At 53.2% G+C, this 25,725-nt stretch overlaps 1 protein-coding gene across 1 annotated transcript in view; it reads right to left on the reverse strand.

Annotated features, from left to right (window-relative positions):
* Positions 1 to 21,789, reverse strand: part of LOC129676484 (mucin-5B-like) — a 29,677-nt gene extending 7,888 nt beyond the window's left edge. Inside the window, exons 1-32 of the mRNA XM_055606860.1 lie at positions 21,701 to 21,789; positions 19,052 to 19,122; positions 16,922 to 16,975; positions 16,457 to 16,525; positions 15,816 to 16,077; positions 15,554 to 15,665; positions 14,975 to 15,065; positions 14,632 to 14,738; positions 13,351 to 13,552; positions 12,751 to 12,876; positions 12,248 to 12,365; positions 12,026 to 12,164; positions 11,692 to 11,796; positions 11,320 to 11,389; positions 10,904 to 11,041; positions 10,358 to 10,522; positions 10,082 to 10,176; positions 9,102 to 9,228; positions 8,587 to 8,842; positions 7,702 to 7,757; positions 7,327 to 7,427; positions 6,941 to 7,092; positions 6,501 to 6,639; positions 6,300 to 6,413; positions 5,351 to 5,530; positions 4,718 to 4,957; positions 2,634 to 2,790; positions 2,197 to 2,325; positions 1,891 to 2,035; positions 1,722 to 1,765; positions 1,447 to 1,644; positions 144 to 959 (exon numbers count right to left, since the gene is read on the reverse strand). Of these exons, the coding sequence (XP_055462835.1) occupies positions 144 to 959; positions 1,447 to 1,644; positions 1,722 to 1,765; positions 1,891 to 2,035; positions 2,197 to 2,325; positions 2,634 to 2,790; positions 4,718 to 4,957; positions 5,351 to 5,530; positions 6,300 to 6,413; positions 6,501 to 6,639; positions 6,941 to 7,092; positions 7,327 to 7,427; positions 7,702 to 7,757; positions 8,587 to 8,842; positions 9,102 to 9,228; positions 10,082 to 10,176; positions 10,358 to 10,522; positions 10,904 to 11,041; positions 11,320 to 11,389; positions 11,692 to 11,796; positions 12,026 to 12,164; positions 12,248 to 12,365; positions 12,751 to 12,876; positions 13,351 to 13,552; positions 14,632 to 14,738; positions 14,975 to 15,065; positions 15,554 to 15,665; positions 15,816 to 16,077; positions 16,457 to 16,525; positions 16,922 to 16,975; positions 19,052 to 19,122; positions 21,701 to 21,789 (4,867 nt within the window). The remainder of the gene's footprint in view (positions 1 to 143; positions 960 to 1,446; positions 1,645 to 1,721; positions 1,766 to 1,890; positions 2,036 to 2,196; positions 2,326 to 2,633; positions 2,791 to 4,717; positions 4,958 to 5,350; positions 5,531 to 6,299; positions 6,414 to 6,500; positions 6,640 to 6,940; positions 7,093 to 7,326; positions 7,428 to 7,701; positions 7,758 to 8,586; positions 8,843 to 9,101; positions 9,229 to 10,081; positions 10,177 to 10,357; positions 10,523 to 10,903; positions 11,042 to 11,319; positions 11,390 to 11,691; positions 11,797 to 12,025; positions 12,165 to 12,247; positions 12,366 to 12,750; positions 12,877 to 13,350; positions 13,553 to 14,631; positions 14,739 to 14,974; positions 15,066 to 15,553; positions 15,666 to 15,815; positions 16,078 to 16,456; positions 16,526 to 16,921; positions 16,976 to 19,051; positions 19,123 to 21,700) is intronic.
* Between the last annotated feature and the right edge of the window lie 3,936 nt (positions 21,790 to 25,725).

The raw sequence follows: 25,725 nt of genomic DNA on the forward strand, positions 1-25,725 counted from the left end.
GGTGCTGGAGCCTGATGGAGACCAGGACTCAACTGGACTAGTGCTGGAATGAGGCCTGGAGGACAGGGTCTGGGTGGCAGTAGTGGCCGTTCCCGGCGCCAGGGTCGGCCCAGTGGTGGTGGGGCCCTGGCAGTGGCTGGTACTGCAGCACAGCACCCTGATCATGTAATTGTAGCACATCGGGAAAGCGCCCGTCTGGTCCCGGTTGTGGCACACCAGGCCGAAGCTGACATCACAGTTCACTTCCTGGCCCAAAATGTCCAGGCTCATTTCAGGGAAGTTCTGGGCCACACACTTGATGGCCTGAGGCTGCTCACAGATATATATTCCAGCGGCCCTGATGCTCTCGTACGTCTCGATGTCTCCCCCGTCGATGTCAGATGTGGGGTAGTTGGTGTCTATCCACCTTGTCCACTGACACTGGGGCTGGCAGGGGGTGGAGCCCCCGGGGCTGCTGACTGGGTGTGTGGACGACATAGGATGGGAAGTGGCCCGGCTTTCTGAAGTGAATGGCACTGTTTGGCTCGTGTCCAGGGAGGTCTCTTTGCCTTCTTCAGTCCATGGCTGGGTTTTCGAGGCTGCTGTGTGAGTGCTCCGAGTGGAAGAAGAGGGCTTTGTACTGATCTCAAGCTGGGAGTGAGTAGTACTTGTGCTCCACATCGTGGAGGAACTACAGGGCACGTAATCACAGCACAGAACCCTCAGCTCGTAGTTGTGGCAGAACGGGGGGCTCTGCTCACTGTTGATGCACTTAAGCCCCCAGGATTGATTACAGTTCACCTTCTGCCCCAGCTCCTGTAAGTCCATGCTGGGGAAATCCTTTGCACGACACTCAATGGCAGATGGAGTTTGACACACCTGGTACCCTTTGTGCCTCAGGTTCTCTAATGTTTCAAAGTCCCCACCTGTCATGCCAGGCTCTGGACGGTTCTCATCATACCAAATGGACCAGCGGCAGACTTCATGGACACACACAGTGGACACAGAACGAGCTGAGCCTGTGTGAAAGTGATTAAAAAAAAAAAAAAAAGGCCTGCTCAGCTCCTCTTATCTCAGGCTGAGGGAAGAGATGGCTCTTCACCTCAATGCAAGTTAAGACCATTCGTGACCTGGATCTAGGACCTAGCAGCCAGTCTCAAGGGAGCTTGTTGACTGAAGTGGAATACACCAAGCACAAATGGAGCCTGGGAATTGTTGTGGCCTCTGGTGGCAGCTCTTCCAGTTATGCTAAGGCTTCTTAGGGAATCAAGGAGGGAGGGGTGAGGGTCACGGACCCAAGGTAGAGCCCGGGCTACTGGAGAGCGGGTCAGGACCCAGGATGTCTCTGTAGCTGGCATTCTTGACAGCTTTCATCTTCCCTTATCCCAGATGGGAGCCAAGCCAAGCCTCTTCCTGGGTTAATAGCTTAGAGTCCTAGGGCTCCCGTAAAGCCAGGTACGGGCTTACCTGTTGTGGTACGGGGTGCCAGCGTGGTGGTGAACGTGAATGGTGTGGTAGGCATCACTTCAGGGCACTCTTCAGTGGTACGTGTTATAGTTCCATTTTCTTTGCAGATGGCCACTAAGCAGGCCCCAAGGCCATCCGTGGTGTTGTAGATAACATCATTGTAGTGGTAGGCATGGCCCTCATAGACGCATGTGCAGGCTGGGGGTTATACACACTGACTTAGCTTACCCAGCCTCCGGCCTTCCTCCAACCCCCAGCCCACAGCCTGTCCTTACCTGTAAGGTCATGAGTGCACTGGAGGCCTTCAGAGGTGCAGAGGCTGGAGGGAAGACAGGGGCTCTAAGGATCTGTGGGCAACCCTAGCTAACACACGCTTTAACCCTCCCTGGCCTCTCCCAACCATTCCAGGTCTCTACCCTCTTTCCTCCCCACCTCCTTTCTCACCAACTTTGGCAATTCTCAGCTGTAGGGACCTCTGTGCCAATATCATGGTAGTTTCCGCCATCATCATAGCAGCCACACTGGGCCACACACTTCATCTGGTCCTCGTTGAAGAAAGGCTGGCTGGGTGGGCACCTTGGATAGCAGCCTAGGGCAGGCAGGGGTACCATTGACTTCACTCTCTCGGGCATGTATCTGTCCACCCCTCCCCCAATCAGTGGCAGAGAAGCCCTAGTAAACCAGGTCTGCCCTAAAGGTACCAAGCATGGTATGAGCCTGAAGGCTTTCACCAAAATGTTCAGCCCTCACCTTCCAGGCCTGACAAGTCAACAAGGCAGTGTCCAGCTGGGTTCCGACAGGTCTTCAGACAGGGGGCTCCACAGGGCTGGTAATGCCACTCACATTCCCCATGAGGGTTGTAGTAGTCGCAGAAAAGAGCTGAGCAAAAAGGGCAGAGCTAAGCTGGCACCTGCCAGGCCTCATGCAGAGATGGCCACCCGGGGTTCAGTCCCTAGCCCAGTTCCTGGAGGCCCCAGTCTCTCTCTGTCTCTCTCTAGCTCCCTGTCTCTCTTTCTCTCTCTGTCTCTGTCTGTCTCTCTCTGTCTCTGTCCCTGTCTCTCTCTCTCCCTCTCCCTTTCTTCTCAAGTCAGAGTGGGCAGAATCCAAGCCAGGAGAAAGGTACAGCAACTGCCTCCCACCTCCTTCCCAGTCCCACCCTTCAGTGCCGTAGACGGAGCCCCACTCACGGCAGATGTCGGGGGTCCTCCAGGACAGGCACACACCCACGTCAAGGCAGGCCTGGGCATAGGCGGCCACGGCAGTGCAGAAACACTCACAGTCACCCCCTGAGTCGCAGGCACACACATCGTGCACGCAGGCTTCGTAGTATCTCGTAGCATCAACCTGGAGCGGAGGGGCCAAAGTGGCACAGGGGGAGGGCGGGCACAGCACTGTCTGCGCGGGTCAGGGGGCAGTGAATGTGGAGGAGGCTTTGGAGCTAGCTGTAGTCCAAACCCCACACTATGAAAATCCTGATCTGGCACTGTGGCCACTTCCAGAGTGTCGCAAATGGGAACTGTCCAACGCTACTTTTCCTCACTCACGACTTCACCCGCACACCCGCACACCCGCGCACCCATAACCCGCCGCTTGTGTACCTATACACCTGTGTCCCTATACATGCTCACCTGACAGCTTGTCAGCTCACCAGCCTGAATACCTGCATCCCCGTCCGTACGTACACTTGTCCACTGGACGCTTGTGCACCTGCCGGTATGTCTTTCTGCACACCTGCCCGCCCGCTTGCCTGCACAGCTGTTCATCTCTGCACCTGCACACCTGTGACACCGCACACCTTCCCACCCGTGCGCCCGCATACCCTGGGAACCCGCCCACCTGTTCATGTGCGTACCTGCCCCCCCAACCGCTTGTATATCTGCGTGCCTGTTGGCCTGTGCACCCCGTCCTATCCACACGTGCACCCATCCAGCTGTCCACTTGCACAGCGCTGTGTGCCTGCCCACCTGTACCTGCACAAACACCCACCTTCCCGTCTGCCTGCCTGGGGGCCCACCTGCGTACTCACCCATACAGCTGCGTGCCTACACATCTGCCCCGCGCTCACGCCTGCTCTCCTTTAACACCTGCACCCGCCCACCTGTATGCCTTCGCTGATGCTCTTTGGATCTTTTTACTTGATATAGTCACGTGATCTACAGGTCCATACCTTCAGGGCACTGCACTGTGGTCTCATTTCTGTCCTTGTACTCCTGTTCCAGTGCGCTGGCCCCCATCCTATGTCATCCTACCCATAGCCGATTTGTTCCCTGGATTGCTGTTCCTATGACTTCTGGTAGCTCTCTGCTTCGCTTTTTGGTGTGAGCCCCTGCCTGACCACCCTCCTGCCTCATTCCTGTGGAGTATTGCTGGGACACAGCATATTTTATCCTTCATTCATTTAAATGAGCTGGTCCCCAAGACCACCTGAACTTCCAGACCCCTGTGAACATGCCCCAAGGGAGCAGGGAAGTGGTTTTCAACCTTTATAATGCTGTGACCTTATACTATAGTTCCTCATGGTGTGATGACCCTCAACCGTAAAATTATTTCATTGCTACTTCATAAGTTTGCTACTGTTATGAGTCATACTGTAAATATCTGATAGGCAGCCCTCAAAGGGGTCACGACCCCCAGGTTGAGAACTGCTGGAGTTGTGGGTAGGGACTTTTTGTCCAGCGTTGTTTAATTTCTAGACTGGCACAGCTGTGAGGCATGTGATTAACCAGTTAACCAGCCCCAATACAGAGAGTTGTCTAATTCAGTAGAGGAGAGTCCCCACCATTCATACTGTGCCAACTAGCAAACCCCAGAGTGGACTCAAGCTCTTGCTCTTGCCACCAAAAGCACCTCCAAGACAGCCTTGTCAGGCCACAGTGAACCAAGCCATGGAGCATGTAGCAGGAGGGACCACCTGTGCACAAGGTTGGTTGTGGTGACCTGGGGTGCTCAACACAGGTGAGTAACACTGGCTGCCCATGACCCATGAGCACTTTCTAGTCATGGCCTGAAAGCCTGTGTTGTGAAGCCACTTTTCTTCCACTCACCTGCGTCTCACCTGCAGTAACATGAGGTAGCCTTTGGAAGTCTAATGAGAACCAGTTACCACTTCCTCTGGGGGAATCCTGCTGGTGTTTAGACCTAGAACTTGAAAACCCAGGGCCATGGACCATGTTCTCTGGTTGGGCCAAGATGGTCCTCAGAGGCCTGATATGTTCCTAGTTCTGCAAGTCTCAAGTCTTACCAAGAAGAAGCAAGCGACTTCAAGCCCTACCTGAGAGTGGCAGGCAGCGAAGGTTGCACTGTTAATGATGCTGCACTTCTTTTGGGCCCAGGACTTGCGGTAAGGGTTGGCTGTGCAGGGGTCCTTGGGCACCGGGGCATCCGGGCAGGATGGGGAGAACTTCCAGCTATTTCCAAACTCCAGCACATCGCCCACCACAGACTGGCTGCGTGTGGTGAAGTCGTTGATGGCATTGTCATCAAAGTTCCCACACAGGCCACAGACCCTGCCCTGCAGACACAGGAGGAGAGAGAATCCCTGGGCAGTTAGGTGCTGTGGCACGAGCCTGGCTTGGGAGTAGAACATAGGGAGAATCCATTTTTTCCTGGGTCGCATCCCGTGAACTTGCAAGTGAACCTTAAGGAAGAAGGTCCCGGGGCAGGTGGGCAAATTGCATTTATTTTCTGTAGGAGACTCTCTCTCCACACAGGCCTGTGGGCAGGGCTGGTTCGCGAATCATGGTTCGTGAACACCCGTTATTCACTGCCATCTTGACTCATCCCTGTTGGAACCTGGTGTTGTGTGGTCTCCGTGGCCAGGGCTTTTCGGTGTGGACCAACCCTCAGCAGCCTTCGACCTGTCAGAGCTGAGCCTACAAGCGGGGTGCCTGGCAGCCACACTTGCCTTGTAATGCTGCTGCAGTCGGACAAACACGCTGGTCTTCCTGTCCCAGGACACGACTATCCCACTGCGGATCTCAATGACCAGAAAGACGCCCATGAATCTGATCTTGTATGGAATGTCTCCGCTTGACCCTCTTTCTACCACCTTGAAGTTCCCTTCATGGAGAATCAGCTCGTAGCTCTGTAGATGGAGAAACACAGGGCAACAGTTTCAGGGAGCTGGGAGATCAGGAGCTTGTCTGCTACCCTTGGAAGATGCCTCAACAGAGGAAGATTCGCCATGTGGGGGATCGGGAAAGTCAGGCCACATGCCTGCAGGCCTCCAAAGGCTCACATGTGCAATGCTGTCTCATGCCATTCCCAACCCATCTCAGGTGACCTGACGCTACCTTCCTCCACTCTGGGGGGAGGGGGGGGATACAGCCCCAGCCAGCAGATCTGCTTTCTGGCCTGTGAATTCTGACTTTCCTTCACCAGAAGTGGGGCACTGGGTACGATATCTCTGCCAAATATACCAATAATTCCCAGAACCTGAAAGTAGCACTACTAGAAAAAAGAGCCTTGGGAAAATCTTGACCTGTGTTGTCTGGAATTACCTGGGTGTCTCCTAAGCCCAGTCTGCCTTTACAATGACCAGAGACATATAGACACAGAGCAGAAGGCCATGGTTAGCCAGAGGCAGACTACAATGAGGCTGCCACAAACGGAGGACTCCTGGAGCCCCTAGCCCAGAAAGGCACGAAGGCTCCCCCTGATCTATAGGGAGCACAATCCTGCTAGTCTTGATCGAACTCTGGCTCAAGGCTGGAAGACAATAGAGTCTGCTATTGTGAGTCCCAGGTTTGGGTCACTTGCTATCCTGTCCTTGAGAATACCTCGTGGCTGAAGAGCCAGGAATGAAGCTGCAGAGGGAGGAAGGCAGTACCCAGTGACCTCAAATGTACTCTCACCTCCATAAAGATCTTGATGGCCTTGGAGCAGGTGGTTCCCGTGGTCCCACAAGGGACGTTTTCAGTGACAATACGGAAGGTCCCATCAGTACTGGAGTTGCCTCTGCAGTAATCCTAAGAAGGGAAGAGATGAGGCTCTGGTAAAAGCCAAAAATAAGGACAGAGAAAGATGACTCATTGGGAGGGGCCGCGGCCACACACCTGAGCCAAGGTATACTCGCAGCTGCCTTCGAAGATGTAGCGTTCACCATCAAAGGTGACAAAGTGGCCATCCCCATAGGCCACGCATGCACCCATGCAGGGCTGGTCAGTGCATTCCCACCGGCGGTTCCTGCAGGTGCTAGGAAAGGAAAGGTCATTGCTGACGAGGGAACTGTTCTCCGAGTCTGGCTGTCCTGGCCCTATGCTAGCATGCCACCTCAACTGGGGAATTAAGCTCAGAGTTCATCAAGCTTTGGTCTCGGGTGGGTGTGTGTCCAGTCACCCCAGGCTAGAGAAACAGCCCTTACTCCACAGAATGGGAGCCTATAAATACCTTGGCCCCCAAGATACATGCCGAGGCACCTAAAACACCAAGGCCAGTCCACACCAGTGTCCCTGTACATACCTCTTGACCCCTCTCAGAGGGTCCCAAGACCTACCAGTTGTTGCAGTCTACCCGGATGATCTCCCCAGGTTTATAGGTGACCTCATTGTGTACGCAGGGACAGTCCTCCTCAGCAATGCAGCCCCCATTCCCATCAGCCACCAGCCCCGAGGGACACACGCAGCCTGAGACACAGTGTGTGCTGAACTGCGGACACAGGCAGCCTGGTCAGACACTGAAACAGCAGCCTGTTCCCTCATCCCTACTCAGGTGCCCAGGACACCAAGCAAGTGGACCCTGTCCTGAGAGTGCTCAAGAGGAGGTTAGCCAGCGTCTGCAAGACCCAAAGCCAGCAATCGCCCAGTAATACTCTCCCCTCTCCACTCTTTCCACAGATTAGGAGAGTAAATGAGGGTTGGTGTTGCAGCCAAGAGGACTCACACAGTCCACATCCAGTGTGTGGCAGCTTCTGAGGCATTCAGCCCCTTGGACACCATCTGTGGCATTGTTACAATCCAGGTATACCATAGGCTCCTTGCACGCTGGGGAGGACAAGTGTGTGAGAGAGGCCTGGGGCAGGAAGGTCCCTACAGTCTCCCCAACCCTGTCTTATTGCTCAGGTGACAAGCTTGGGTCTTGAAAGGCTTTGTGCTCTGTCCCAAGCATCCAGTCCGTGTAGACCTGCCCTAGAACGTATATCCCACAACTCCAAGAGCTCTTAAGACCACACTGCCCGAAAGCTCAAAGGACCTCCTTTTCTAGAGCATCTTGGCAAGGAGTCATGGCATGTCCAGGATGGTCAGGGTAGAATGTTACCTGGGGTTCTCTGCATCAGGGCTCCCAGGCAGGTAAACTTCCCATTTGCACACGAGCTACAAGAGACAGTAGTACCCCTGCTCTGTACCCAGTGTCTCCTACATCTTATCCCCAGTACCTCCCATACCCCACCAAGGTCTGGGCCTTTATGGGCCTCCTTGCCTCCTCCCAAGGCCTCCAAACCCTGCCTGCTGTTGGGAGGTCCTTGAGAAGACCCTGAACCCCACAATCCCTTACACTAAAGGTTCAGTTGCCAGCCTGTGTTAATACTTGGAGACAATAGTGCCCTTAAGAAGTAGGGCCAAGTAGGAAGAAGTTAGGTCACTGAAGGGGGCAGTGGGATCTTAACCCTGTCCTGCTCACTCTCTTCCTTGCTGTGAGGTGGGTTATGTTCCTCACATTCTTCTTCCATGATGTGCTGCCTTACCATGGCCCAAAGCCATGGGACCACTCATGTCATGTCATATCATATCATATCTTATCATATCATATCTTATCATATCAGTCATAGGCTAAATCTCCAAAACTATGAGCCAAGACAAACATCTCTTTATATCATGCCACAGGCATTTGTTACTGTGATAGAAAGCTCGCCTTCACTGTGACTTGTAAAGGAACTGCCTTTGAGGCCAAGGAGGGAATTGGACCTCAGCTGAGAACTGCTTCTGAGTACTTCCGCCATGACATCATAGCACCCTCAGAACAACCTCCCTGCTGTCTCTCAGGGAGTCTGAAAGGTACCCCCCAACACCCAGCATGCCCCAAGTATGCCCTGAAACCCTCAGTGGAAGCCACATGAACTTTCAGGTATAGAAGAACCAGAAGCTAGAGACTCCGCTGACACAGATCTGTGAGGATGAGGGGTGTGAGGGTGATCTTCCTTACCACACTGCACCATTGTCTAGCAGAATCTCTGTGGGAGCCACTGGCGTTCCGTGGAAGTAACAGGGGCACTCCTCTTTGGGCACACAGTAGCCTTTGTCATCCAGGAAGGTGTCTTCAGGGCAGGCACATCCATCCACGGGCACAAAGGAGATGCCACAGGTGACGTCGGCCTCACTCAGAGAGCGGCAGGTAGGCTCACAAGTACTCACCGAATAGAAGTAATCCTTGGTTTGGGGACACTCACTCATGTAGTTGTCTATAGGAAGAAGAACGGGGCAGAAAAATCGATGACTAGGTGAACTGGCCCAGCCCTTGCTCTTTCCTGCTCCAGACTAGTGACACCATTGTTGACACAACAGGATGCAGGGTTCTTGTAGGCATGGGACAGGAGAGTGGTAGCTGCTGCTATCAGGGGTCCCAAGTTCTCCCCTGTGCCAGGGTGACAGGGTCCAGGTGGCTAATGTGGGGATGTGTCATCTGTGACGACGAGCCTTGGTGGCTCACGGCATACTCACAACAGATTCTATCCCTCCAGTCGCTGAGCAGCACACCGTTGGCAGCACAGGCAAACACATAGGAGGACAGGGCCGCACACATGCAGTCCTCACTGTTTCTACAGTTGCATGTGTCAAATATGCAATTCTGAGAGACAGGATGTCAAGGAGTCAGGTACCTCTGTCTCCTAGGCTCCCTTGTTGCTCATTTACCTTTCATAGCAACATCGGCCAAACCCTGGTCAAGGCCTGGACCTGTGGCTTTTCAGAAGGAGCCACCCCACAAAGGACTTTGACAAGCAGAGTCTTGGAGGAGTGGCTTGGTCTTTGCGTTAAGAACAGAGTCAGAAGCCACAGGGCAAAGTGGCAGCCAGAATGGAGACCAGACCTAGGGTCTGGGCATAGAAGCTGGAAAGAATGAAGGCTAAGGCAGGGGCCCTGGGGAAGAGTCTCCATAAGGCAAGGACAAGGTCAACTTGTATCTAAAGTGTCATTCTAATTGGGCTTCACATAGGGAACCTGGATAGGATGGGCAGACAATACAGAGGCAGAAGCCAGGTAGGCTCAGGAGGGAGTATCCAGCAGAGTGTCATGGGAAGGGGTTACCTGGGGACCCACTTGGATGAAGTGATGTGCTAAAGTTTAGGGCTTTGGAGTGCTGTTTAGGGTTGAGGTGTATCCCCCAAAAGGTGCTGTATCATATGTGAATGGGACCCAACATAGAAAGAAGCCTTTAAGGGAAAGCCAAGGGAGATGAGGCCATGAGGTATCTCTGCTCTAGCACCTGCTGTCTTTGCAAAAGAGAGGTTGACCACACACTAAGACCATGAAGGACCCTTCTGAGCCCTAGAACAGAAAGTTCTAGCCTCTCTGCGGGGGAACCTTTTAACTACCCTGAGAAGTAAGCATCAGAGTGGGTAGTGGTGGGAGGGCTTTGGGAACCCAGCATCCAAGGGCTTCCATACCTGCCCCCACCCAAGGCCCGCAGATCATGGTCTCACCGAGTAGAAGGGCACTGGGCTGACCGTGGCGTGGCAGGCCGAGAAAACTCCTGAGGTTTCAGTAAGCATGGAACACCACTCCTGGGCAAACTTCTCTAGGGAAGGGAGAGACGTGGCTGCCCTCACCTCTCCCCACAGCCTCTCCCCTGCCTTAGCCTTAACCCTTCATGCCTTCCTGCCTACAGGGCAGTTCTCTGAGCCCTTCCCCGAGGGTTTGTGTGGCCCAGATGTCAGGAAGGGCTGTCAGAGTGGCCAAAGGCTGGAGCCGGTGGTTACCGTTCTCCACGCTGTAGGAGCAGGGGTCCTCATAGGTATTCTTTGAGTTGGGGCAGGAGGGCTGAGCCTTCCAGGTGTTGGAGAAGGCTGCTCCTGTGCCCTCCACCACTCCACTGAACACTGTGAAGTCGTCAGCCTGGTTCTGGTTGAAGTTTCCACACAGGCCTAGGGACCGGGGTCAGGAAGTTAGTAGGTTGTTCAGCCTGGCCACTCTCTCCCAGGGCTGTCATCCCTCTAAGCACTGTCAAAAGATGACTGGGAAGAAAGTCCCTTTTCAGTGTTTAGTTCCAGAACCAGACACAGATAAGCCCCCAACAGGGCTAGCCTAGTCAAGGCAGCACAGCTCGCTCTGTTTTCCTAGGCTATTCCAAGGTTACTGATTGGGTAACAGGTGTGCTGGGGGTGCTGGAAACCCCACCCAGCCCTAGAGCCAAAGCTTTCCCACCACCTTCCACAGCTGATCCCATTTCACAGCTTAGAGCTAGGACAAGCCCCACCCCACAGCCCCACCCCCACAGCCCCACCCTCAAGCCACCGGTGCCTCACCGCACATCTGGCCATGGTAGGAGGGGTCCAGCCTGACAAACACCTGCATGAGGGGCACCGTCTGCACTTGAAGCTGCAGCCCCATGCCCGTCTCCACTATGATGAAGAAGGAGGTTGGACTGAAGATGGTGATGTTGCCTGTAAGGAGAGAGGTGTTAGGCATGTTGGGAGCTGGCCAACCCATCAGGACAATCAGTCAGGACAATGCTGACTGGGGCAGGAGGTGGGGCACCTCAGGAAATCCCATGGCCAAAGTTCCCAAATGTGGGTTTTGTGTTGTAAATGACTGCCAACTGTCCCTGATAGGGCATGCGGGGTGCTGCTAGACACAGGGTTTCCACAGAACCAGGGGCAGCAGCTTTTCACTGCACACACCAGAAGCTAGACTCCTCCAGTGCTGAGAGTGGGCCACACACCTGTTGACAATGGCAGCTGGGTAAAAATGGAGTTCAGGAACACAGCCCTGTTTTCCTGGATCCGGATGACCTGGGGTGAAAACCAGGTAGTGGAACAGTCAGTACCCACAGGGCCCAGCCAGCCCCTTACAGAAAGAATAAGAATTCCCCCACACACACCCTGCATCCTAGGGACAGAGCCAGGAAGGGAACTCAGGCCTGCCCTAGCAGGAGGTTCTAGAATCTCTACCTGGGTGGTAGCTGTTCCTATCTGAGGGCTTAGAGAGGAAACAGAGGCCTCTCTTTACTTTAACCTTTCGCTACTCCTTATGCTTCCCTACCTCTGTCACTCACAGCCCGGAATGTGATGGTAGTCAGAGCCCCAGTCCTCACCGTGCCCCCACTATTGAGTGTCACTGCTTTGAGGCAGTTCTCGGTATCCGTCACTCCACATTTCCGCAGATCAGCCAGGACAGTGAAGCTGCTATTTCCACATTTCTGTCAAGACACCGAAGATGTGTGACTGAATGTGGAATTCCCTTATGCACAACCCTTCAAGGCCTGAAGAGGTTTTAGAGGTATCGTCAGGTACCCCGCCTTTCCATAGAGAGCTTGTCATGGGGCCTGAGACTTCCTTGTTAGCATAGAGATTCACCATGGTCTTCGCTCCTGCTTTTGACCATCACGGACCCTAGCTGACACCTATGGACCAGGACTGTGGCCCCACCTTGGTCAGGATGTAGCTGCAGTCTCCATGCACGTTGTAGGGTTTCTTATCATAGGTGAAGATGTGGGACCCGCCTTGCACAGAGCAGGTGCCGGGGCATGGCAGGTCCTGGCACTTCCACAGTCCCCCGAAGCAGGTGCTGTGGGGGAGTCCATGAGCAGGAGGGATACAGGGAAGAGGCAAGCCTCCCCACACATACTCCAAAAAGGCTGTTAAGCTTACCAGGAGCTGCAGCTGGTGTTGAAGGACTCTCCAGGGGCATAAGTGTGGCCACCATGAGTACAGTGGCACTGCTCCAGGGGAATGCAACCCAGGTGTCTGATGTCATCCAGCACAGTGCCTGGTGGAAGGGGCAGTGAACACAGATGCTCCCATACAGGTAGCATGGTGCAGCCTGCCTCCAAGAGAACCCCAGTCCTAGGCAGGTGGAAGGGCCCCTAGCCTAGAATGCTGTCCCAGCTTGAACTGATGGGGATAGGCCCCTCTAGGCCTCAGTTTCCCCCACCTGATCTCAGGGACCCAAGACACCTATTCTCTGCAAACAGACCAGCAGATCTCTGCCTTGCTGATGACCAATTTCCATTCTGCCTTTAGTCATGGTATGCGACCCCTAGCAGGGCCCATCACCCCTAGGAATAGAGAGGGTCAGCTGAAGCTGGAGTCAAATGCTAGAGACCATGACCCAAAGGTAGCCATGGAGATGGGAGCAAAGGGCAAGGGCCTGCCTGGTGAACAGAAGCAGCCATCCGTGCAGTGGTCCTCGCAGAGATGAGAGTGCTGTGGGTTGGAGCAGGTGTCCACACAGGGTGAGCTGCACTCCCGGTGCTCCATGTTGAGAGGGCATGGCCAGTCTGTAACAGGGATAGCACGTGACCCAGGAGAAATGAGTCCCGACCACGTCCATCAGCGGGAATCATGCCCACTCCTTGCTCCCATGTCCACTGACATCCCAGAAAGCCATCTGCTGGGTAAAGCAATAGGCAGGAGAGCAGGGACCCAGCACCTGTCACACAGCCAGCCTTCTCTACCCATGGCCATCTGAGGCTACTGCTCTCCAAGAGACCTTAGCCTGAGGCTCTGGAGCCATATCTTCTTGCTGTGCCCAGGGACACAGCTGCCACCCACCCCAGAACCAACAGGTCCACCAGAGCCCTCAGGTGTAGGATCTTCCCCTCAACTCTGCCCATTATCTCCTCTTCCCCTGACATTCACCCTCTCTCATTGGCCCTTAAGTGACTCTCTCTACCTTGACTTCCCAGCCAGATTCTAGGCTCAAAACTGGCCCTTAGTAAGACCCTGGGCCATACTTGAGTGAGGATACCTACTGCAGAAATCAGAGCTCCTCCAGTTCTGTGGATGGCCCCCTGCATGAGCACACTGACGGGAATATTCAGCAAAAGTGGCGCATGGGCATGTGGGACAGCGGCACAGGTCCTGGACGCAGGCATCTAAGTACACATTGACATCTACCAGGGCAATGCACTCAGCAAAGGCAGGGCCAAGCAGGATGTGGCGGCAGATGTCCTCCTGGGGAACACAGAGAGGCTAAGCACCTCTGACCCTCAAACAGGATTTTCATGACACTTGTAATGGGGACTCTCCCCATCTAAGGCCAGGACAGGAAGCCTCTTCTTCCCCTGGAGGTTCCTTCTACCTACAAATCCATACATCTGTCTATCTGTCCATCCATCCATCCATCATCCACCCATCGTTCATCCACCATCTATTGCCATTTATCTTTCATTCATCACTCATCTCCCCAACTATCTACCAAATCACCAACCCTAACCTACCTACCTACTATCCATCCATCCATCCATCCATCCATCCATCCATCCATCATCCTTATACTCAAACACTGTGAACCTGCTCTGTCTGGGTACAGAGATCTGCTTGTCTCTGAGGGAGTGACACAGGGCACTTTGTTCCCACCACCTCCTACTCTAGGCCTCCAAGACAAGCTGACTTGTATGCCTAAGACAGTGCAGAATGCATCCCTGTATGGTGGCTCAGAAGAGAAGGGACTAAAGATAACACCCACCCTTAGGTGGCCTCCATGGACTATTGAATATCTTCCTACCCCAGCACCCCAGATAAATCAGTGTGGGGCCAAGATTCTCAGTATTTGGCAACATTCTCACTCACTTTACAATCTAGAAAGGACTCAGGTAGTCTGCTAGTTTCAAGGATTGTGGAGTCACATCCAAAGGATGAGTCCTCCCTGCTCACAGGAGGGGCTTAAGTGTGCTTGAGTGGTGTCTACCTTGATCCGCTGTGTGGTGGTAGGCACACATTTTCTCCACACACATCACCTCTACACAGAGAACATGAATGCCCTGATGTATGAGTTGTGACTGTCTAAAATAAATGTAATCCATTTTGTCCCACTGGGGAAAGCCAGTGTCTCCTGCCTCCCTCAGGCCCAAGCAGCAACCTCCTGGAGCTTTCCATTCCCTGATTGTTCAGGAGCTGGAAAGCCCTCTCCATCTGGACACCCGAGGATTTTCCTCAGCCATTGGCCAGACAGTGCTCTGGTTTCATATCAGCTGATGCAGGCATTGCACTGTTCCAGGTCTTGGGGACTGTGGCATAATGAAGGTGCTGACCTTATCTGTGCAGTTGTTGACAGCTGAGGGCAGGGGGTCCTGGCACTGCTCTGTAGGACCATCCAGCTTCTGCAGGTTTCCAAACTGTATTGGAGTCAGCCTGGTGTCTGCAGGAGAGAAAGCTCACGGTCAGGAGATAGACTTTCTGGGGTGGCTATCAGGGGCCTCTACCTGGAAAACTCTCTCTCTCCTCTCTCTCTCTCTCTCTCTCTCTCTCTCTCTCTCTCTCTCTCTCTCTTCCCCTCCTCCGTGTCTCTGCAATCCCACCCTTCATGCCCTTTCTGGACTTCCTTGATTCTCTAGCCATTAGGACCACCTAGCCTGAAGACTCTGAGGTACTCACTGTGGGCGTAGAACTCGTTGACAGCTGGGAGCCCGTTGAAGTCGCCGCACAGCCCACACGTCTGGTTGGCATATTGGGAGTCCAGCTCCAGCTGAGGGTGAGACAGAGAAGCTCCAGCCTCAGGGCTTCTGCTCTGGCTCCAGGGCCCGCCTGGCAGCTTCCCACCACACTTTCCCAGGGACCAGAGAGGATATTCTCCTTGTTCTCTCTCTCTCTCTCTCTCTCTCTCTCTCTCTCTCTCTCTCTCTGTGTGTGTGTGTGTGTGTGTGTGTGTGTGTGTGTGTGTGTGTGTGCCAGGAACTGTAGGGGCTGTAGATGAACTGTGAGGATATGAGGAGGGCTGTATGGGCTGTGGGAGACTGCAGGAAGCCATAAGTGACTTGAGATTTTTATGAACTCTGTGGAGAGGTTGGGTCTATGGAGTCTGTAGAGGTTATGGAGGGAATGGGAAGCTGTGCTAGATCATAGAGGGTTCTGGGGATCTCTAGTACTGATAGGGCCTATGTGAGGCTGTGAGGGCTTGTGTAGGACCAATATAGTGTTTTGGAGGGCTGTGGGGAACTGGGTGAATGTTCTCACCAGGGCACTGTCTTTGTTCCACAGGAAGGTGAGGACCATCCGGATGACAATCTTCACATAGCCACTGCTCTTTTCCATCAGAAGGCCTGCACGGCTGTAGGGCAACTCCTCCCTATGCAGAAAGTCTTCCTTCAGCAGGCTATAGGCAGGGGCTGTCCTCCCCACTCACTCTGGCCCTAACCCCTCCCCAGAGCACCAAGTGGGGACAGGTTGATGTCTAAAGGCCAGGCTTGAATGTGCTTTTCCCCAATGCCCAGCTCACCGCCGTCCACCCATCAGGACAGAGTCATTGAATAGCTCGATCACCAGCCCCTGGGCCTTGAGGACCACATGGGTGACCACGGGCCTGGAACCCTCAAGACCACGACGCAGTTGGATGTTGAAGTCCTCGTAGGCGGCCCCACAGTGTGAAGAGAAGACGTAGTTACAGAAGCCAGGGAAGCGAAACACGTCACCGTCGAAGGTCTTGTAGTGGAAGTCGCCCCACGTGCTGCACACCCTCCCATTGTGTGCCTGTTTTAAAGCTGCAGGGAAGCCAGATAACCACCACTGAGTGCCACCACTCCATGGCCAGCTACCCAAGGGACAACCTCCCAGAGCCAAGGCAATATCTTTGGATCAGGGAAGCCAGCTACCCAAAGCTATCTGAGCCAGCTCTCTGCCCTATCCCACTCCCCCAGCTGCTCAAATAAAACGGAAAGACCCAGCTCCATCATCCCTTTCATTTGCTTGCAGGTCAGATGCCCCCAGGGCGGTCAACAGATGTTCCCAGGAAAAGTTTGAGACCCTGTTTAGAGCTGTTCGGCACCCTCCCCCCACCAATGTCAGCTTCAACCAGACTGACAAGTCCCCCACCCCACCCCCACTCCTTGGCCTCGTTAGCAGTAGGAAGTGTCCACTTACGGCTCATGGTAGGAAAGACAGTAATGGGTGGGATGAAGGTGATGTACTGCATGGACGGAGACGTGGGGGCTGCGGAAGGAAGGCCAGGTCACACTGGGATATGGCCGGGGCTATCCCTCCCGGCCTCCTTACCCTTTTTAGAGCTCACCCCAAGGAAATCAGGAAGCCCAAGACTAACAGGTTGGTTTCAGGCTGTCCAGTTTCTGCTTGGTCATCCCTAGACTCTTCCCCCTTCCCCTCAAAACCCTCTCCTGTCCACCCAGGAGATCTTCCTTTTTCTGGGTGTTTCTGTCAGTGTGTGCCCAGCACTGCCTTTCAGGCAGAACAGACAAGTCAAGAGTTTCAATATGATAAATGGTTGTGGGAAGACCAGCGGCCTGCCCCACCTGAGACCCATCCCACTCACCATCAGAATATGACTTCCCAGCCCATGCCCGAGTTAGGTACCACTAATCACTTTCTTACCATCTCCAGTGAGTTCTCCGTGTTCCAAGTTCAGCTTTTCCTGACCCAGGCTCTCTGTAGGAAAGAGCATGAATCAAAAAGAAGCCATTAGGCCATGGCTACTGCTCCGGCTTCGTGTGAGGCACATGAGCTGGCTATGGCTCCAGGCCACAGCCCTCTTGTAATCTATAGAAACCTTAACAGACTTGGGCCTGGTGACCCCAACCCCGGGAGCTGTGGTACCTTTCAGTCACTGAACACCACCAAAGCCAGGTGTGCTTGCCACCTGTGCCTGTGGAGTGACACCTGGGCTTGCCAGTGATAGGGCAGATGTTCCCAGTGGTTCAAGGAAGCAAGTCAGGAAACAGTGTTAGTGTCAGAACTGTGATATCTGTTGGGAGGTAACTGTCACCCCCTTCACTTGAGGCCCTTGGAAGACAAAGGCTGGCTTTGTTAGGGAGAAAACACTTGGAGCTTTCCAAGAGCGGCGAAGCAGAAAGGAACCTAAGATCAGAATCAGCCCCAGACTGGATCTGTGAGTCAGGACAGGTAACAAGAGGAGTTTAGTTCTTGGATGTCCATTCTCAATGGCCTGGACTCTCCACTGCCTCTGGGCAAGGCCACCTCCTCAGCCTGACTGCTAGGGGCCCATGAGACAGATTCAACTCAAGACTCCAAAGCCCGATGGCTCCTTAAGGCTAGCACTCTGTAAGGGACCATGTTCCCCAGGCTTAGACCCAGATGGCTACTTGCTCCAGTGCCATAGGCAGTGCGGCTTCCTGTTTGATTTTCCCAGCGTGTCCAGCTGACATTTGGAAACCGCAGGGACTGTCCTGTGCATTAATCCTTCCTCAAGGGCCCCGCTTGACTGCATTTCCCAGGGGCACAGCCTCTCCCTCTGTCCATCCTTGACCCCAGATCTGCCCCAGCCTGTCCTCTGCTATCTGTTAGAGGGTCCATGGGTAAGAATGCCCTCCCCATCCCAAGCGCTCCTACACTACACCAGTCCCCCTCAGGCCGAGGTCCCTCAGTCTTCACTTGGCCAGAGAGTTTTCAGCCACCCATCTCCACATCTTGGTCTGGGCTACTCATACAGACAAGAACCAAATGCCCTCTATGAGAAGGCCCAGCCTCTGCCCAACCACTTCCCCCACACGCATACACATAGTTGTAACAAAAGGACACTCCCCCAACCCAGGGCCTAATTTGCCCTTCACAAGTAAAGTGAGTGGGAAAGGAGGGCTGACTGTTCACCGGGTAGGCTCAGCACTCTGATAGACAGGACCTGACACAGGGAGAGCCATGTTATGGAGAGATACGGCCCAGGGGAGCAGTTAGCAGCCATCAGACAGCCCTAGAAGCAAGAGGAACAACCGTGGATTCTCTGGCCCTCAAAGAATGGGCTTTGGGGACCCCCTGCCCCACCACACACACTGTCTTCTTTCACAGGAAGCCTGGAGCTGAGATTCCCTCCTGCTCAGACTCCTATTCTAGGGAGCAGAGCCTGGGGAGATCATGGCACTTGGGGATTCAGGCTAGCCCTGATTGCTTGCTACTGAGCCCTGTGGAAGCCATCTGTCCAATAATGTTGACGGTATTAGAGCTCCAGCTTTCTCAAGAACAAACAGGCAAGGAAAACAGCTCAGGGAACAAGGTCGCACAGCCCACCTTACCCAGCCATGGGTTCAGACTACAGCTCTGGGCATCTTAGCCATCTGTTCTGGCCCCAGCCTTTGTGAACAGCATTCTGGTACCTGTGAGCCCAACAGTGGGGGGCAGGGCCTTTCCTAACTAGACGTCTCTGTCCCTGCTAATTTGGATACAGGCCTCTCATCCTGTGGTCATCGAATTTATCCCCCATTCCTGTTCATTTCCCAAGCCAAAATGGTCTTGGGGTTCCTACCAGGGCTCATACCTCGAGGCTTGGGGGACCTAACTTCTTCCAGGTACCTCCATCGAAGCCAGGCCCTAAAGGCTGCCAACATAGCTAGAGTATGGGGCATAGGATCCAGAGCCCAGAGAACTGCAAATCCTGGGACCAGGATTGTGGGGACCATGGGAGGTGACTGTCATCTCAGCAAGAGAAATCCTCAGGTGGAGGTCATCTCTCTGGGAAGATGGTTTTGAGGGGGTAAGGGGCTTTGACCTTACCTGCTGGCCACACCATGAGCAAGGCCACAGAGGCCCAGACCAGAGCCCAGCTCCAGCTCTTGCTGCCCATCCTGGGGGCAGCACAGAGGGGAAGGCAGGAGGGACTGAGACAAGGCACTTGCTCCCTGGGGGCCCGGACTTATGTAGCAGAAGGCTTTGGCCCAGTGCCCAGTTCCTAGGCCATGTAAGGCATTGTCTACTCCCTGCACAGCCACGTGTGTTTGCTCTTGGGGAGGGGCTATGACAGGAAGAGGCCATGGAGAAGGAAGGATTTGCAGCACTGTGCCACCAGACAGAGCACCCCCACCCCTCACAGCTTCTGAGAACTGGGAGGGAGTGGACAGGGCAGGGAAGGGCCAGCACTTGGCCTGGGGGTGGAACTGGCTACTCTGGATTCGAAGCCCTGGACCTATGGGGCGGGTATTTGGCCAGGCAGCCCTATGTCAGCTCTTCTGGGAGCCTGGACACCATAAGAATCAGGGTCAAAGGAGCAACAACCTTGGCTTTTGTTTGCCCAGGAGGCTGACCACAGGTGCTCAAAACTGGGTCTCCAAAGAATGTGAGGTCTGTCAAAGCTGTGAGGGTAGGCCCACTTTTCTGGGGTCATACTTCAGCCCAGAAAATGGGGGCCCAAGGATTCCAACTGTGCTCCAGATGGCCATAGACCTGGCAGAGTCCCTGTTCTGTGTAGCTTCTGGGGGTCTGGGGAGGAGGAGAACCCTCACAGATTCTGGAAAAGGATGAGTCTCTGGGCTCCTGTGTGCTGCAGAGCTTAAGCACATGGAGAAGATGAGGCCCAATACTGGTTTTGGCCAAGACAGGCCACACCTTCCCCTGTTATACTCCGTCTCTTCCCAGGGCCAGTTTGTTAACCCTGGGCCTTGATAAAGGAAATGGCCAAGGGTCCCAAGGGCCCTGGACCTGCCTAGGGCCTCAGCTAAAAGAACTGGTGAACCCCTTGCCGGGAGCACAGTGGGGCAAGGGAATAACCGAGAATCTCCGAACCCTACTGTGCATCCTGGATGGGAGTCGTAGGGGCCCAGTTGTGTTGGTTGGGTTTCCTGTGGGTTGTGGGGAGCAATTTTCTTGACCATGAACAAATCCACCAATGCCATTTCTAGGCTTCTACGAAGAGCAGTATGCTTTTGTCTTAGCATCTTTTCTGTTAGATGCACACAGGATGTGCTCACATTCCTTCTCTTATAGCTGTGCAGCCACCAGCAATGCACACCAGATCTGACCAGTCTGAGAAAGGTCCTAGGGTTGGGCCAGGCAAAGAGAGTGGCACAGTGTTCAGATGATTTCAGGATCATGGAAGCCTCTCCCAGACTGCCCCAGTACTTGTCTTTCTGAGGCTAAGTTCCTAGAGATGGAATGTTGGGAAAGGAAAAAAGTCTATGTGAAAAGCCTTTAAATTGTCCCATAACTGAGAGATCAGCTGCTGTCTAACAGTAGAGCACAGATAGTGCTGGTGAGGACATGGGGAGGCGGGAACCCCGCTCAGTCAGTGGGCAGCCAAGTGGGGCCATTGGTAGGGAACATCCTGACACTTCCTTAAGTTAAAAATAGAACTGCTATATGGCCTACCAATTCTTCTCTTAGGTAAACTCCCCAGAAAAGGAGAAAACAGTCACCCCTGATCTAATGCCCCCATCCACAGTTACTAAAATGGAAGTACCCTAGGTGTCTGACATTGGACAGTGGCTGAGCAAGAGATGGCCCATCGCTACAGTGGACTAGACTACAGACTTTTTGTTTTCAAGGCAGGGTTTCTCTGTGTAGTCCTGCTTGGCTGTTCTGGAACTCACTCTATAGACCAGGCTGGCCTTGAACTCAGAGGTCCACCTGCCTCTGCGTCCCAAGTGCTGGGATTAAGGGTGTGCACCACCACAGCCTGACCAGTATACAGACTTTTAAAAAGAGGGCATTCTGATGCCCATAGCAACATGAGTTGACCTTGAGAATCCTGGTCTCAAAAGAGAGAGAATCCTGCAGGATCCCACTCTGGAAGGAGCCCAGAGTTGTCAGATCCACAGAGACAGAAAGCAGGATGGGATGCCAGAGGCTGGAGTGTGTGTCTTTAATGAGGACAGGGTGTTCACTGGGAAGATGGAAAGTTCTAGAGGAGAATGTGGGTGGCTGCGCATGCTGCTAGGCTGCGGCCTCAGATATAACCAGGGTGGATAAAAATATGCCATTTGGACTTTTATCTCAATAACAATGTCAACTGTCTGCTCACATTTGCTCTGGCCTGGCAGATGCCCTCTAGGTGTCCCTGGACGAACTAAGGCTGGCTGGGGGGTCAACACCTGTTTATTTATTTTTTTAAACCTTTGTCTTCAGATTTTTTAATGCCCAGTTCATGTGTGTAGCATGGCCCAGGGTGGGGCCTACAGCTCCTGCTTAGGGTCCTGGTGCCATCCCGGGTTGGGTCTGGCATTAGCACATCAGACCTCTCCTCTGTGTGTGGCCAGGCTCTTCAGGTTGGTCATGTTCTCTTCGTGTCCAGTTCCTCTGCTAAATGTGTTGCTGCAGGGAACCCAGGGATGGTCTGAAGAGTGGTCTGTGTCCCCTTCCCTAGATGGTCTGTGTCACCAGCTGTGACTTGCCTAGGCCTCTGTGGCAACCTGCCCTCCTTGGCCTTCCTACCTGCGTACAGGCCGGGCAATAGCTGGTGTCCAATTGCACTTAATGCCCTGATAAGCTGGTCTCAACAGGAGAATCCTACAGGCTCCCATCTCGGGAGTGCCCCACTGCCTGGACAGCTGGCTGTCTTACCAGTTTCTCTCCCCTGCCCAGGACCTGGCACCCTGTGTTCACTGAGCTATGCCCAGTGAGCCTCATCCACCCCTGGCTCAGATGACATCACCCACCCACTCCTGCCCATCCTAACTCAGAACAAAGCCTGTGGCCTCTGTCCCACAGGCAGCACCTAGCAGGCACCCAGTAGATCCTCACACTACCCTGGGGGAGGTGCAGCTGCCACCTAAGTCCTGTCCTTATTCTGGCACTGAGCACAACACTGTGGATGGAGGGTGACAGGCCTGTTGGGGTCGCAGCTGTTGAGACATCCCGGATGCGGTGGCCACCCAGCCTGTTTGCTCAGCCTTCGGAGTTTACCTCTTCACAGTTGAGGGAGTTGGAAGCCGTGGACAGGGAGGAGAGGGACAGGAGGAACATGGTTGTTCCTGCTTGGCAGGAATGGGGGGTAGGGGTGGCTGGCCAGCCGCCTCCTGGAGTGCAGAGTGTGTGTGGGGGCGCCTCGGCTATGCCAGGAACCAGCCTGTGGTTTTGACCACAGAGCCTGGGGCGGGACCTGTCCTTCATCCTGGCCTCTGAGGCCAGGGCCAGCCAGGACAAAGGAAACTACGCTGGGCCACACAGAGCTCAAGGGTGAACATGGTCCCTATAGAAAAACATTCCCTAGGGCCACAGAGAGCCCATGTTGACTCGTCCTAGGAACAGAGCTTCTTGGTTTGGGCACAGTCAGGCCTGTGCCCCCAGCACACCCAGAGGTTCCTCCCAAGACTGGTCTGATGAAGCAAACTAATGGAGACTACATGGCTGCCCTGGCTTCCAAACTCCAGCCTGTGGCCACAAATCCTGCTCAGTGACACTGGAGAAGCTATTGGGGCTGGACAGTTCACCTTGACCGTCCATATCCTGATCCTCTGAGCTGCCATCACATGAGAAAGGCTGAGTGTGCACCCCCACAACCCCGCACCCAGGCTCCAAGAACATGCCTGGTCTCTCCCACCTCCTACAAGGACTTTGATCTCCCTGGCCTCCATCGTGGACCTCACACAGATGCTTCCTGGTCTGTTGAACCTAGCTGGGAGCTGATGCCACCCCTGGTGGGGGGGGTATGACAAGATCCATGGGTTGCTTCAAATCCTACCACAGGACTGGGCTCTTTGGGATAGCAACATAGTTTTCCAGGAGCCAAAAGATGGTCACCCTGTTTTATGGGGGTAGGTAGGCGACAGACAGCCTCCTGAAGATTAGCGAGGGCTAACACCAGAGATTAACACCAGGGCAAAGGCCCCGCAGCAGGGGTTGGCTGGCTCAGGGAGCCTTGAAAGGTGTGCCTAGGATTGGGACCTAGCATGGAGAAGCAAGATAAATGGGCAGGACAGGTAAGGGGGAGATTTCAGGGTCCTTCTCTCGTTGGAGGGACTGTGAATATTAACAGGAACATTTAAACTGGACTAAATGACATCTGAGTGTGGTAAATGGATATAATATAAAATTCCCCACGTTCCCCACAGCTAAGCACACAGCTCAGCATCTCGAGGCACATTCACAGTGCTGTGAAGGTATCCCTCTCAGCTACCTTCAGGATTTTCCACCTCCCCAAACTAAAAGCACGGTCCCACTGACCTGACAGCCCATCCTCCATCTTCTGATGGCTCTAAAGGCCCCATAAGAAGAGAATACTGTAGCATGTGTCCTTGTGTGACTGACTCAATTCTCTGAATCTCTTCTGCTGCGAGTTCATCCGTACAGTGACATGTCCTGGAATTTATTCCCTGTTTAAGGCTGTGGTTGGTCCATTTATCCTTGGATGGCCATACGTGGCTTGCTCTAGCCTTTGGCTGCTGTGAGTAATGCTGCCTGATGCCGACATCTGAGCATCTGACTCAGTACTTTCTAGTCCCTTGAATTAAGCCTAGGAGGGGAAGTCGCTGCGCTGTGTGGAAATTCTGCACGGTCTCTCTGTTGAACTTTCTTGAGGATCCTCTTATGCTGTCTAGTCTTGTGTTGTCTCGACACACAAACTAGGGTTATCTGAAAGGAGGAAACACCAATAGAAGAGGCCTCCATAAGACACAGGTATAAGGCATTTTCTTAACTAGTGATTGATGGGGGAGGGCTCAGCCCATTGTGGGTGGTTTCATCCCTGGGCTGTTGGTCCTGTGTCCTATATGGAAGCAGTGTGAGCAAGCCAGAGGAATCAAACCAGTAAGCAGCATTCCTCCATGGCCTCTGCATCAGCTCTTGTGCCCGGGATTCTCCCATTTGAGTTCCTGTGCTGACTTCTTTAATGATGAACAGTGCTGTGGAAGTGTAAACCAAATAAACCCTTTCCTCCCTAACTTGATTTTTGGTCATGGTGTTTCCTTGCAGCCATAGAAACTCTGACTAGGACACCTCCTGACTGTTTTTCTCAGCAGTTGTACCATCTTAGATTCCCCCCGCCAGGCAAGTGTGAGGCTCCAGATTATTTGTGACTTTTCCAACTAACAGCCAACTTGTTGGTGTGAGGTAGTTTTTATTCCTGGTTTGGTTTACATTTCCCTGCCTGACGGTGACAGTGAGAACCTTTTCATGTGCTCAGTGGATCATCTTACACCTTCTTTGGGGGCAAAAAAGTCCATTTGTGTCCTTTGTCTACTTCTAACTTGGATTTCTTGGGTTTTTTTTTTTCTCTCAACTGTCTTATTCTTGGTTTTGTTGTTCAACATTTTACATATTCTAGACGTTAATCCTTTATCCAGCAAGATGTGGCTGACCATTGTCCTGTTCTGTACTTACCTTTCCATGCTTGAAGAAAGTGGGTTTATTTTTATTTTACGTGTATGCATGTTTGCCTGCACATATGTCTGTGTGCCATGAGCATGCAGTACCCTCGTAAGCCAGAAAAGGGCACCAGATCCCCTGGTGCTGGAGTTACATATAGCTGTGAGCTGCCACGTGGGCACGGGGAAGCAAGCCTGGGTCCTCCATAAGAGCAGCCAGGGCTCTTACCCACTGACTTTGCACTGGGGCTCTGGTTCACCTTGCCCAGCATCACGAGGGCCTGGTTCCATTCCCAGCACTGCATGAAGTAGGTATGGCAGTGCACACCTGTAACTCCAGTGCTTGGAAATTGAAAACAGGAAGACAGAAGTTCAAGGCCAGCCTCGGAGACATAGGGAGTTTGAGGCCAACTTGACTACGTGACACACCATCTCTGAAAAAAGTACAAGGTTTTTAATTTTTTTTGACAAAATTTTACATTTTTGTTTTCTTCCCTTCTCTGAGATTTAGCTCTGTGGACTTTTTCCACTCCTGACATCTTTGCACCTGTGTGACACGTGACACTGGCCATTTAAAATTGGTACAAAATCAAATAATTACTGATGATAAATCATAAGGAAAGTTATTTCAAAATAATTCTTGGATATAAATTTAATTTTGTTATGCATTAGAAGGGGGAAACAAATATACATGAAATGAATTACTTGGGCTTTTACTAAATATTTAATTTTTTAAATTGTGTGTTGGGGGGGGGGTGTTCAAAAGGCCCCAGAGGCTAGAATAGGGTGTCCAGTGCTCTGGAGCTGAAGTTACCAGTGGTTATAAGCCTCCTCATGTAGGTGGTAGGAACTGAACTCTGATCCTGTAGAAGAGCAGGAAGTTCCTAACTGCTGAGCTCTCCCTCTAGCCCCAGGCGCGCTTGCTTATTTTTACATAAAGAATCGCATCTTGGCTGAGTACTTGATACTGCAAGAATTTTTGATGTTCTTAAGAGTCAGTTGATGCTTTGATTTTTATCATAGTAGAAGTTAGAACCTTGCTTTGCATGTATATGTTGTTCAGCTGAGTGTCGTGGTGCATTCTCTTTATCCCACACTAGGGAGGCCGAGATGAGCAGATCTCTGTGAAGCCAGCCAGTCTACATAGAGTGTTCC

This window comes from Psammomys obesus, unplaced genomic scaffold (genome assembly GCF_907164565.1).
Source record: "Psammomys obesus unplaced genomic scaffold, mPsaObe1.curated_primary_1811, whole genome shotgun sequence".
NCBI classification, from domain to species: Eukaryota; Metazoa; Chordata; class Mammalia; order Rodentia; family Muridae; genus Psammomys; species Psammomys obesus.